The sequence below is a fragment of the Idiotropiscis lumnitzeri genome, chromosome 1 (genome assembly GCF_059441095.1).
Source record: "Idiotropiscis lumnitzeri isolate Australia: NSW breed Sydney's pygmy pipehorse chromosome 1, RoL_Ilum_1.0, whole genome shotgun sequence".
Lineage (NCBI taxonomy): Eukaryota > Metazoa > Chordata > Actinopteri > Syngnathiformes > Syngnathidae > Idiotropiscis > Idiotropiscis lumnitzeri.
In genome coordinates this window covers 36,621,729-36,634,637 of record NC_142391.1, presented here as the reverse complement: position 1 = coordinate 36,634,637, position 12,909 = coordinate 36,621,729, and the positions used below count along the sequence as shown (strand labels likewise).

At 41.7% G+C, this 12,909-nt stretch overlaps 2 protein-coding genes across 5 annotated transcripts in view; one reads left to right on the top strand and one right to left on the bottom strand.

Moving 5' to 3' along the window:
• Positions 1-8,200, top strand: part of hectd4 (HECT domain containing E3 ubiquitin protein ligase 4) — a 38,961-nt gene extending 30,761 nt beyond the window's left edge. For all 4 annotated transcript variants that reach the window (XM_088298678.1, XM_088298688.1, XM_088298698.1 and 1 more), the window contains exons 66-76: positions 26-149; positions 429-619; positions 719-865; positions 1,005-1,124; positions 1,205-1,360; positions 1,449-1,552; positions 3,857-4,078; positions 4,184-4,350; positions 4,443-4,638; positions 4,730-4,952; positions 6,331-8,200. In XM_088298678.1, the coding sequence (XP_088154804.1) occupies positions 26-149; positions 429-619; positions 719-865; positions 1,005-1,124; positions 1,205-1,360; positions 1,449-1,552; positions 3,857-4,078; positions 4,184-4,350; positions 4,443-4,638; positions 4,730-4,952; positions 6,331-6,467 (1,787 nt within the window). In that variant the 3' untranslated portion in view covers positions 6,468-8,200. The remainder of the gene's footprint in view (positions 1-25; positions 150-428; positions 620-718; positions 866-1,004; positions 1,125-1,204; positions 1,361-1,448; positions 1,553-3,856; positions 4,079-4,183; positions 4,351-4,442; positions 4,639-4,729; positions 4,953-6,330) is intronic.
• A 1,566-nt stretch (positions 8,201-9,766) lies between these two features.
• On the bottom strand, positions 9,767-12,909 carry LOC148344485 (L-serine dehydratase/L-threonine deaminase-like). The gene is given in 6 exon segments (XM_088306474.1): positions 9,767-10,079; positions 10,162-10,552; positions 12,053-12,148; positions 12,232-12,371; positions 12,451-12,490; positions 12,607-12,909. Coding segments are annotated over 6 exon segments (1,053 nt in total). The 5' UTR covers positions 12,799-12,909; the 3' UTR covers positions 9,767-9,885.

Genomic DNA, 12,909 nt, shown 5'->3' with positions numbered 1-12,909 from the left:
ACACACCTTTTTTTCTTTCCTCTAGTCTCAGAGGAGAAGTACCTAACATTGGAGGGCTTCCACAGGTTTGCAGTTGACCGAGCCAAGCAGGACATCCGCAGCGTCTGGAGGGCAATTTTGGCATGTGGCTATGACCTTCACTTTGAAAGGTGAGCCTGGGAATGTCAGACCACTCTTAACACCGCCCCATCTGATGTAATGTCGATATGTGTCACATGCTGGCTCCCCAGAACATAGTATACATACAGTAATCTATAAATGCACACGGTATTTATTCATGCAGTCTCTTGGATTGTAATGTAAGCGAGCATCCTGCTATTAAGTACCTTGTAATTTCTAAACATTTCTAACATTTATAAGCTCGTGATTATGGTGTAACTATATATCCCGTCCTTTTAGTAGTTACAGGTCATTTTTGTCTTCATCAGATGCACCTGTATAGACACACGGCATGCCCAGAAGACTTGTCGGAAATGGTCTTTAGAAATGGATGTTGCGTTGGTCCAGTACATCAATAGGTTGTGTCGTCACCTTGCTATCACACCTGCCAGACTACATCCCCATGAAGTCTACTTGGAGCCCAGTGATTGTGTCGATCCTCGTGTGACCTGCCTGCTCAGTGAGTAACACACTTGAACATCTCTATCTTTCCCTAGATATTTATTGTGAAAACCACTCATAATAATTGTTCAAACAACCTTTTGTGTTTGTTTTGAAGATGTGTCTGTAGAGAGCTTGCGCTTGCGTTTTGCTCTGCTGCAGTCGCTCAACAACACACTAGAGAGTTTTTTCCTGCCGCTGGTGGAGCTAAGACAGACGTGCACTTATCAGAACAGCATTGCAGCCTTGTTATGCGAGGCAAAAGGTGAGTTGCACATTGGTACTTTCAGCAGATCACAGCGATGGGAGCCTGTTAGCGTTCTGTCCGTAGCCATGTCAATCATTTTTCTCACAAAATGTCCTCAGTTCTCTTCATTATTTATTTATTTTTTTTATGATGACAGGACTGATTTACTATGACACGAAGGTCTCTGTAATGAACAGAGTACTGAATGCCACAGTACAGCGAACAGCAGACCATGCAGCTCCAGAGATTACACTGGATCCTCTTGAGATTGTGGGAGGTAGCAACTATTTCAACTTGTTGTACACTTTCATATTGTATACGCTGTATCTGTACGTACATCCTCTTGGTGTCCTGCAGGTGAGATTAGATCATCCGAAAACACGTACTTCTGCCAGGCTGCTCGCCAGCTTGCATGCATGCCATCGTCACAGCTTTGTGTGAAACTAGCCAGCGGAGGCGACCCAACCTATGCTTTCAACATCCGTTTCACCGGGGAGGAAGTTCACGGCACAAGTTGGCTCATCTATTTTTTTTCTCTGCAACATATCTACTGTGACCAGAACTATGGCAGATTACAGCACCTGTGTTTGTATTTGACTAGGTGGTTCCTTCAGACACTTCCTATGGCAGGTATGCAAGGAGTTACAGAGTTCGGCTCTTTCTCTGCTGCTGCCTTGTCCCAGTGCTGCTGCCAACCGTAACAAGGTAATGCCGTTACCGAAATTTATTACAATGACCGAAATCATTTTGCCCATGTCGGTAAATTCGGTGTTTAAAAAAAAAAGAAAAGCCTTTTCTGTCTGCGGCAATGTTCATGCCCCTTTAAGACCGCGACAGCGCCTCTAGTCACGTGACTCCACCCGTCTGATCGAGAAAGAAAACAGACGTCGCTGTCGTAACTGGCGATTCAAATCCAGAAGCTTTTTCACCACCCACAACACAACCATGCTGTGCTGAAAGTTCAAAGTGAGAAGCAAGGTTCGACAAGTGCCAACAGCCCATAACGGAGGCGACACCAAATGAGAGAACGTCTCAGAGGTGGACGCGATAGCCTAGCACATAGCTAAAGATAAAGCTCCTCTCGTTACAGTGGCGCGCACAGGATTTAAATGCTTCATGAAAGCCGTATTTCCCGATATGGAATACATCGGGCCGGGAGCTAAGACATGTCAAGCATTTTGCATCTACATCCGACTTGTGGTCGGGTCGCAACATGGATCCCTGATTGAGCCTGACTGTGCATTACATAGATGACAAGTGGCGACTGCGCACCAGAGTACTCGAGACGGCACATTTTCCCCGATGATGCACACTTGTTTATTTGGCTTGCATTGAAATTTTCTTTCATTTTATTTAGCATTTTTTTATTTGCCATTATTTACATCATGAGAGCATCGTGGCGCAATCTATTTGCAGAAAAAGATTTTGCAAGAGGTACCCTTTTTCTTTGTGCCATTGTTCAAGTCATGCAAAGCAAGCTATTTGGAATGTTTATACAAATGATTTTTGTACTTTTATTTTTCATTGAAAAGTAATGTGTACCAGTTGGTCAATAAAAAAAAAAAACAGTCAATATGCATTTCCTGCATTTATTTTGATTTTAGTCCACGGGAGGAATTTATTGTGCATTTATCGTTATCGAGGTAAAATTGCTCAATTTCTCGCAATATTGATTTGAGGTCATATTGTACAGCCCTACACTCTACTGTCTGGAGTATTTCCATTGCCATTCCTTTACTTTAAATGTATATTTGTTTTACTATCCATGCCTATGGTCTGTAAATGCATATTAGTTTACCGTATTTTTACGGCCATAAGACGCGCTGCATCAAAGGGCGCAACACCAGTTGATGGTGCTATTTCCGTATTTAATGCATATACTAGGCGCGCCGCACTACAAGGCGCTAGCTCAGCTCGCGCTAGTTCAACTGCTAGCGCAAGCAACTGCCTCGCGCTTGCCTCGGCTGCAGCTAGCGCAAGCAACTGCCTCGCGCTAGCGCGAGCCTCGGCTGCCCGCGTTAGCGTTGCCCTCGGCTGCCCGCGGTAGCTGCTCGCTCGCGCAACTGCGCTAGCTGCCTCGCCAAGCGCTCACTGGGCTAGCGTTAGCTCGGCTGCTCGCGCTAGCTAGTGTTAGCTCGCGTTAGCTCGGCTGGTCACGCTAGCTCGGCTGCTCGCGCTAGCTAGTGCCAGCTCACCAGGACTCAATCCCCTAAGAGATCGTTGCCAGAGGTAATCACCCCATTTCAATGACAGGTGTCATGAAACTATTAGGAATCATTGCCAATACCAATGACTCTAATCAATACACGGTGTCTTGGCAATAGTCTACTAGACAACGTCAGGGGAGGGATTTCACTGGTCACCACACTCCTTAGAGTCACGGTTTCAAATCAAAACCAAAAAAAAACTCAGCATACAAGCAAACAATGAAACAAAGAAATAAGATTAACACAAAGCATGTATCTCTCATGCCATCTATATACCCAAAAGAAATAAAAATAACACAAAAAGATTATAGCAATGGCTTCTTGGGAGCCACTCAGACTCAGCCAATCGCACGGCTGTTTAGAGAGATGTGCTGTTGTGCTTTGGGCTTTTTGCAGTCTGTTGTCTAAACCTGGGACGTTTCTTGCTTGCAATAACATAAATGATAAGACAGACTACAACATTGTGGACAGCTGCCCTTTTGTCCTGCTTTCTCCTACACCAAACAGCCCAATGAGTAAAAGGGTTGATGGTCGCAAGTGATGCTTAGTCCATAAAATGGGCGCGTCGCTTTACAAGGCGCTTTGATTGTTTTGGGGAAGATTAGGGACTTTAAAGAGCGCCCTATGACCCGGAAAATACGGTACTTCAAATAATGTCTTTGCTCATCGATACATGCTAGTGACGTATAGTGACAGTGTGTGGTATAGTTATGTCAGTTATGTCATTGTCACTTTTTAATTAGCCTGGTGCATAACTTATATCTGGGTATGATTTCGTTCTTTTTTTTCTTGTCTTACATAGGGGAAGTACATATTGACACCATGTCCTATCAGCTATGCGGAAGAGCAGTTGTTACACTTCTTTGGTCAGCTACTGGGCATCGCCATCCGTGCAGATGTGCCCCTCCCTTTGGACCTGCTAAGCTCTTTTTGGAAAGGTCTGGTGGGTGAGGCCCTCGATCCTGAGCAGGACCTACACGAAGCAGATATGCTCACATACAACTATGTCAAGAAGTTTGAAAATGTAAGAATTAGTTCCTGTCCTTTTAATGTACATGAATCTCTTCTCTGCAAGTTAAGCGTTGGCCGCAATTGCGTCTTCTCAATCTCAACTGTTTGTGTTGTGTAGGTTAATGATGATGCAGAGCTGGAGGCACTCTGTGCTGAGATTTCCTCCCAACACCATTCAGGCGAGAGCCCTGACTCTCCTAGCAGGCCCTGCTGTACCTTTACCTACATCACGATGACGGGCGAAGAGGTGGAGCTTTGTCAAGGAGGGCGCAACCTCACTGTCGGGTGATTGTTCACAACTGTATTTTTGTGTATTGAATGAACATTTCCCTATGCTGTATTTAGTTGCAATATCCTGCATGTTCTTGTTTTTGCAGCTGGGAGAATAAGGATGTGTACGCACAGGCAGTACAGAGCCTTCGTTTGAGGGAGCTGCAGAATGTTGCGTGTATGACAGCAGTGCGTGCAGGGCTGGCCTCCATTATTCCCCTGCAGCTTCTAACCATGCTCAGCCCACTGGAGATGGAGCTGCGGACCTGTGGCTTGCCCTACATTAACCTAGAGTTTCTCAAGGTTTACCAGCTTTGCATTCTTTATCAACCTTAAAATCTTATTGGGTCAGTTGTTGTTTATATTGGTGGTCACGTCTTATGATTTTTGATAGGCTCACACCATGTATCAGGTGGGTCTGATGGAGACGGACCAGCACATTGAGTTCTTCTGGACTGCTCTAGAGATGTTCACTCAGGAGGAGCTTTGCAAGTTCATCAAGTTTGCCTGCAACCAGGAACGTATCCCTTTCACATGTCCCTGCAAGGACGGAGGCCCCGACACTGCCCACGTCCCCCCATACCCAATGAAGATTGCACCTCCTGATGGAGCAGCAGGTAATGCTGATTAGCATCATTCTACTTTAAAACCACGACTGTTGTTGCTATATAATATTCTTTTTAGTGCAGCGGTCGCTTCTCGTCTTGTCACCTTTGACTTTGACATGCCCATTGCTGAAATTACTTTAGTTCAGACAAAAAAGCTAAAAAGTTACAGTTCAATTCCTGTAGTTAGACAAATGAGAGCTCTGATCCAAGCTCAAGTGCAGTATGGTGAACCTTTGTTTATCAATCAATCAATCAAATTGTATTCATCTAGCACTTTTCTTATATAAAAATGCAACTCAAGGTGCTGTATAATAAAAACATCCAAAATACAACACCCACTCCCTCTTAAAATACACAACAACATATATCCGCAAGCATGCCTGTGCTCACACCTACCCTCACACACATAAACAAAACACACAAATCATATATTTTTTATCCTCTATGTTGAATAACCAATACTTGGGTGGTACTGTTATGATAAGTTGAACCATATATCATTCTGTTTGTGGCCAAGGCCTTCACACCAGAAGGAGTTAACCCAGTGTCAATTCAATGGATGCAGCGTGACAAAACATTTTGAGTCCTATTTAACTATGTCACTATTTGTGTATTTTTATTCAGGTCAATAGTATGGACTTGAGTGAGTGCTATTTATAAATAAATAAAATCCATTTCAACACTTTTTGTTGAGTGGTTCAGAAATGAATTAAAACTATATCTCAAGGTGCCACTGTATACGTACTGTAAAAATAATAATAAAAAAAAACCAATCATTTAAAATTTTACTGTATAGCGAGGACATGAACGATGAACCACAATATAGCATGGGAAGACCGTATACTAAGCCCCGTAGCCCCAGGATGGTTGGAAGCGGTAGGCCTCAGTACAATATGAATGCTCATGTGCATTACACAAAATTCACTTTTATCCAACAGTCAATTTTGTATCACAATAACTGATGGACTTCAGCTTGATCCATTAAAACCTGCTACCCAAATCACAGCCTCCAAATCATTTTTGAGGAAGGGCACATATTTTACATTGAAAAATCTCCTGGCACATTACCAAAAATGAAATTGTGACAAAATATATATGTATCTGAACGCATACTTACCAGTGTACTTACTTGATGAAAAGCATGAAATTATCCTTTCTGTCACTATATGTCACTAGCATAGGTAGATGGACAAATATGCATTTTTTGTTGTTAAAAAATAAATGAATTAAAAAAAATAAATTCTTAACAGTTAAGTTAAATCTCATGGAATGTGCAATGGCACCGTTTGGTAATTACTACATATATATATTCTGATTCTGATATATATATATATAGTATAACTGTACAGTGATTGATTGCGTCATATCTTCTTTCCATGCATGGCAGGTCCACCAGATGCTCGCTACATCCGCGTGGAGACCTGTATGTTCATGGTCAAACTGCCTCAGTATTCTTCTTTGGACGTGATGCTGGAGAAACTACGCTACGCCATCCACTACCGCGAGGACCCGCTCAGTGGCTAAGACTTGATAACCACCCTCTTTCGTGACCCCCTGAGATACCTGACAACCTATATCCATCACCCGCTCCCTACAGCCTGCCTCAGAGATTCTTCTCTGATCTGCTCTATTCAAGTCACCTTTATTTGATTTTAGTAGCTTTCAATGCTTTGCATGTTGACCCCTGACTTTGTTCTTGCTGTTGTCGTCATGATTAGTTTTTACTCAGTTTTTGAAGATATCAGGGACGATCATCATAAAACCCCGACACATTTGATGACCATCTGTTCTGCTTGCACTGAGGAGTGAAACAACTCTTACACTGGTTAGCGATCACTCCCACTAGCTTTTCGATGAACATACAACCTTACACTAATGTATGTGTTGAAACTTCTCTGTGTGGTGATACAAGTTGGGAGCGTGGCGCTGAAATGTGAATCAGTGCAAAGGCTTCCATCCAAACTGCAAATGCGTTACCCAGCTGCCTCCTTCTGTGTTCCATCAGTGGGGGGATGTCACGAAACATGCCTTTACACTGAGGTGAAAACCTTTTAGTCACGAGTGAAGCTACAAACGCAAAGTTATTGTAATTGGTGTGAGGTATGAAAGTGGAATAGTATTATGTGGGCTATTATGTAGTTACGGGTTACCAAAAAAATAATGGACAAACATATGCCGCTAAAACCAGAACCAATCTTACTAAGACTCTAAGGAGATTGTGTTTAAGTTGTCTTTCCATCTTAATAAGAGAATACATCATTTTCTCGCTTTGCCATCATGGTGGTCGTACTATTGAGTGAGACCCGCAAGTTGCTTTGGTGACGTACGGTACGAGTTGTGTTGTGAGACAGGAGGGCGACTATGTTCTCATGAGCAGCCCCTCCCACTTGTGTGCTTTTGCTACTGAATGTGAAACAAACCCACTCCCTCTCCCCAACATACACAATCTACACTCATACACGTGGTGGTGGTGGTTGGGGGAGGGGGCAGTAAGTTCTCTTCATTTCTGCCTTGTAATCATTTTCTTTAATGGAAGAGTTTTTTTTTTTTTTAAATACACATAACCAAATGTTTAGCTGTGTAAAAATAATAGGGGAACAAATGTAAATAGACTGTTGTTTGAGTGCAGTTTTTATTCATTGCTAATTTCACCTTTTTTTTGGTTTGCACTACTTCCAAGAAAATATTCTCAAAAAAGAAAGAGATAAACAAACAAACAATGTAATGTCTGTTGGATATCCAGTTTGCTGTGGTATTATTTTATTCTATTTTTTTATTATTTTTTTGGAAAGCACTTGTCTCATACTCGGACGGATTCATTTTCTACAGCTCATGGTGCAACATGTTTTCTTGTGTGAGTAAATCAATTTGACCTGATCAACGTGAATAACACAACAGAATTGATATGTGACACATTGCATTGTTGACATGCCTGAGACTTTAGTTTTGATTCTGTTTTTTGAGAGTCTAATATGCCGCTGCTATTGGGGACGCTCTTGCTTCTACTTCCTCCCACGGGGGAATTAGATGTGTGACATAAAGGACTTATTCATCGGAGTGGGGGTTGATAAAATGTGCTGTACATTTACTTGATATTTATTATAATTATTTATGGTTGCATTAACTTAACTTTTACTGTCTTACCTCTGCACATTGGAAACGTAACATCTAAAATGGCTTCTACATACACATGTAAAGAATCAGATGGCATTTGAGATTTCTGTGTCACAATAAAAGACGTCTTCATGTACAAACAATTGTGACTCTCCTGTTGCTCTGTTGACCTTCAACTGCCGACAGAGGCTCCGTCAGTTGCTTTTGTTACCCTTTGCAAAATGGGTTTTTATTTCGAGCATGATGGATGGCGCTTGCGTGGGAAACATGTTTTGTCCCCTATATGCCGTGCTTTTTTTATGTACGGCCCCTTGACTGGCTCGTGTTACATCGCTAGTAACCCTTGTAAACCAGACACCTTTACAAAGCAGCGTTCTAGAGCAGACCAGTTCGAGCTGGATCTCATTCATGTAACCAGCAGTATGCCACAATCCTTAGGTATGTTCGACTCCATTAATTCCTATAGTCTGAAGGGCCTACATAATTTATCTGCAATGTCAGCGTCCTTTTCCATTCCACAGCCTAGCCATTCCCTAAGCGCAATATTTCTAGTGGTCTTTGAGAAATACATGATGTTGTGACTCTATGTTTGAAAAAAAAAATAAGAGCGATTGGTGGCTGTCACATTGTGTTGGTCTCATCCCCTGACTACTTGCAAGTACGGAAATGGACCACATTCTCAATCCATCAACCAATCCAACATCAGGTAAATGAGTGTAAAATTAACATGCCACTGACTCACAAAAACCTTCTACATCAGGACACGAGGCATTTATCAACCGCAGAGTCGGATTATGCAACATTTGTTGTCATGTACAGTGTGGTACAGAATGTACTGTTTCCGCTTGTGGAAAGTGTGACATATACCGATACTTCATTGTGTATGTCTTATTTGTCCCGAACAATCGTGAGCTTCCAAAAAGCTGAAAAAAATCAATCCTAAATTATTTATTTTTTCAAAACAGCTATTACAGTCAGAAATATATGTATCAAATATTTTTCAGTTGTTTGACTTTTTAAGCTACAATAGGTGACATTTTCAGATTGATTTTCATAAACTGTTTTTCAGTGAGGATTCGATTTTTTTTCTATTTTATTCCTGACATGGGTCAGCGATTGACTGCAACAATGACTTTTCATGCAACCCAGGTTTGAATTGATTTAAAGTAAAAATCACATTTTTTAACATTTATTTCTTTAATGTCTTTTTTTTGGACAGGCGGTCTCATATTTAATTGCTGTACGCACTCATTTTTAAAACAGTTTATTATCCAACATTACTTTTTGTTATTGTTGTAAGCCCAACTTATAGGAAGGAGTGAAGGCTGTGAAATTTTGTGGATAGTTCAGATAAAGAAAAAGTATACCATCTGGTGGGCAAACATGAAACTGGAGAATTTGAAACCGGTGGTCCAAATGGCAATGTTGAAGTAAAGGATTATACTCGTTATAATAATAAATGTGATTTGCACGTATTATCTACATTCATTCAGCACTGCAAAAAAAGGCACAACATATCCCTGGATTCTTATTTTTCAATTCCTCAATTCATCAAGAAATGAAGGGTGCCATATTCAGAAATATGATTTATTCTTTCATTACAGATGGAGTACAAAAACAAGCACAAATCTATTGTTTTTCTTTCTACATTGGTTATATACAACATCCTTTCTGCGACGCAGCTTCACATCTGTCAGTCTCTGTGCTCAGTAAGTATTTCACAGTCTGGAATGATTTGGTCTATGGAGCATATGAAGAATGGAACAGGTTTTGCAAGCAGATGATGGATAGGCAGGAAGTATAAACACACAAAAGAAGCGAGGCCATGCTAGAGAACACCAAGTTGTTTTTTCAATCTCTGCAGCTGCTCCATGCTGATGTTGTTGCCTCCACACACAACAAGGACCACGGGGCCCAGTTGCCTTTCCAGCTTGCCCTCATTCTGTATCCGTTTGATGACATCACTGTATACAGCGGCGAGAGCGACGCCACAGGCGGGCTCCACCAGAATCTTCTCATCATCTGCGCATGGAGGAACCCCCAGAAGAGGTCAACGTCACGTCTGTTTTTGTTTTTGGATCAATTGGCTGTGGTTGGTACTCACCCGCAAAGCGCTCCACGGCCTTTATGGCCTCCTGGTCTGTGATTACTTCTGATAAGACTGTGTGCTCCTGCACCAGTTTAAGTGTCTGTGGAGAGACCCTCGTCAGGCCTAGTGTGGTGGCAACAAAGTTGACTTTAGCCACAAACACCAACACCCATTGTATTTAGTTGAGTTTACCTGGTAAAGTGACGAGCTCCCCTGCCTTCATGGCTGCATTGAGGCTATGCGCTCCTATGGTCTCCATGGCAACGATGGGCACGTCCGCCCAGCCGGCACGCCGTAGGCCCTCCACTACCCCGTTTAGCAACCCGCCGCCTCCCACCGACAGCACGATGGCGCCTGGCTTCTCCTTCATGTTTTGCTCCAGTTCCTGCACCAGTGACGTGTGGCCCTCCCAGTAACATAGCCCAACATTGATGTCACTTCACTGGCTTTACTACAGGAACAAAAGCACAGCATGCATTGGCTGGAGAATTCATAAGTAATAAGTTGGTCTTTGAATCTTGGACTGTGTAAAGCAGTCATAACGGAACATTTATTGTACTGTAGAAATGTATTGCTTAAACTAAGTGTAATGTACTTACACTTGGTGTATGTGTGCCTGTTTAGCTGAACACAAAGCTATTGTTCTGTTACATGAATGGATACACAAGTTTATTGGAACCTTCTATTATTGACATAAAGTGTGCTTTTGGGATCATAGTAAAGATTTGTTTACAAAAAGAAATCATAAACTTCATCTTAAGTAAAGTTAGTTACTTCGGTGGCATATGGCAGGTTGGGCTGAACCATTCTGGAATGGGGGAGACTCTGGGTTTTTAGAATAATACATTTGAATAGCCTACTGAAGATTATGGAATGGGGGAGACTCTGGGTTTTTAGAATAATACATTTGAATAGCCTACTGAAGATTAAATTCATTTTAAGAAATTATATTTTCATGAAATATTTACACAAATTAAAAAATATTTTTAAAGGATATTTGCATGGACGTACTCCCAATTTGAGAACCACTGCCCTAAATTGACAGCAGCGGTAATTAGCTAAATATTATTTACGTTTCTGTAAAGCAGGGGTCACCAGGGGTCACCAACTTTCTTGAAACTGAGAGCTATTTCTTGATTAACCCCAAGGTCCACCGGTTTGATTCACACTTATAAGCGATAAGCGATTCAGAATATCAATCGATGGATGAATATAATTAATAATTATCGTTTAATTTTTAACAAATTTTTATTAACAGACACATTTCTCACACTTTTTTTCCATGAATCTCTGCAGTGTTTACATTTCCAAATTGTCACTTCTACAACATTCCTAGAAAATCACAATGTCCCATCGCTGATGAGCTACTTTTGGCACCGGCTACTAATGTGGTCCTTGGGGCTACCTGGAGCCCAGGGGCACCATGTTGGTCACCCCTGGTGAAAGGATAGCAGCAGTTATTAGCGCTTTGATTTTATTTAAGTAAAAATATGTACTTTCTTAAACAGAAAAAAATGTCAAGAATTATGAGGATGTACATTTATAGTTCTTGACTTGCATTCCTGAACAGAAACCAGTTCTAACGGTTGAATATTATACTTCATTAATTTCTGACTTTTTAAAGAAGCACAGTGAGTTGAGTAAAAAGATTAATTCAGTTTGAAATTCCCTATTTCTGGTCAGGGTGGTAAAATGATGCAGGCTTACCAAAAGTAAGGTTAAACAAGATTTGAAAGATTTCTGAAATATTTCTATTTTCTTCCCCTGTACATTGCAGTCAGCCTAATAAATCGTCTATGGGCATGATGCAATGGTTCTCAATGTATCTTAGAACTCTTTCCTTTCGGTGAGAAGGGGACGAATGTACTTTATGTTATGGATTATTAAGATTATTTCTGACACAGACTCACCAGATGAGGGGGTCATCAAAGGGAGAGATGAATATCCAGCCTGGGTTGTTAGCCACAAGCTGCTGTCCGTACTCAATGCTTTCATCCAGAGCCTGAAAAAGACGCAAATATGACTCTTGATCATGGTTCTCATTTCACTTTGGGTCAAGTGCAATTCAATAAATAATTATCTGACCTTGCCGTGGATCACCACCGTAGCCCCCTCATCCCGCAGACGGTCCACTGTGGGGTTTGGCGTGACACTGGGCACCACGATGGTCGCAGGTACTCCCAGCTTGCGGGCTGAATAGGCTGCAGCCATGCCTGCGTTTCCACCTGTTGGAATAAGTGGGACGTGAAACATTTAAAGACAGTTCCAAAGGAAGATGAACTCTCATCTTGGAGCAGCACTCACCTGAACAACAGACAAACCTCTCACATCCTCGCTCGGCCCACTGCACATTAAAAACAAAATGAAACAATCATGAAGTGTTTTTTTTTTTTTTATCTTAACTTGAGTTTGTCCGTTACTGACACTAAGAAGAAAGAACTACCTATCACCATGACTTACAGTTTTGCACAAGTGTCCGATGCCCCTGATCTTAAAGGAGCCTGTTGGCTGGGACGAGTCCAGTTTGAGGTAAACTGGGGTTTGTGCTACTTTTGTGAGGGCTAGGCTCTCTCTGACTGGGGTGACCACATGAAGTGGCTGTTGGGTCTTCATGTCTCTGGGGAGAACGTCACTCTGTCTTACATTACACATTTCAGTGTTTGCAATGCATGATGATACATGAACCCTGAAAAAAATAAAAATAAAAAGCAAGAGTTCTTCAACTTACTACAGGCAGATTGATGACTGAATGACACGCTCAAT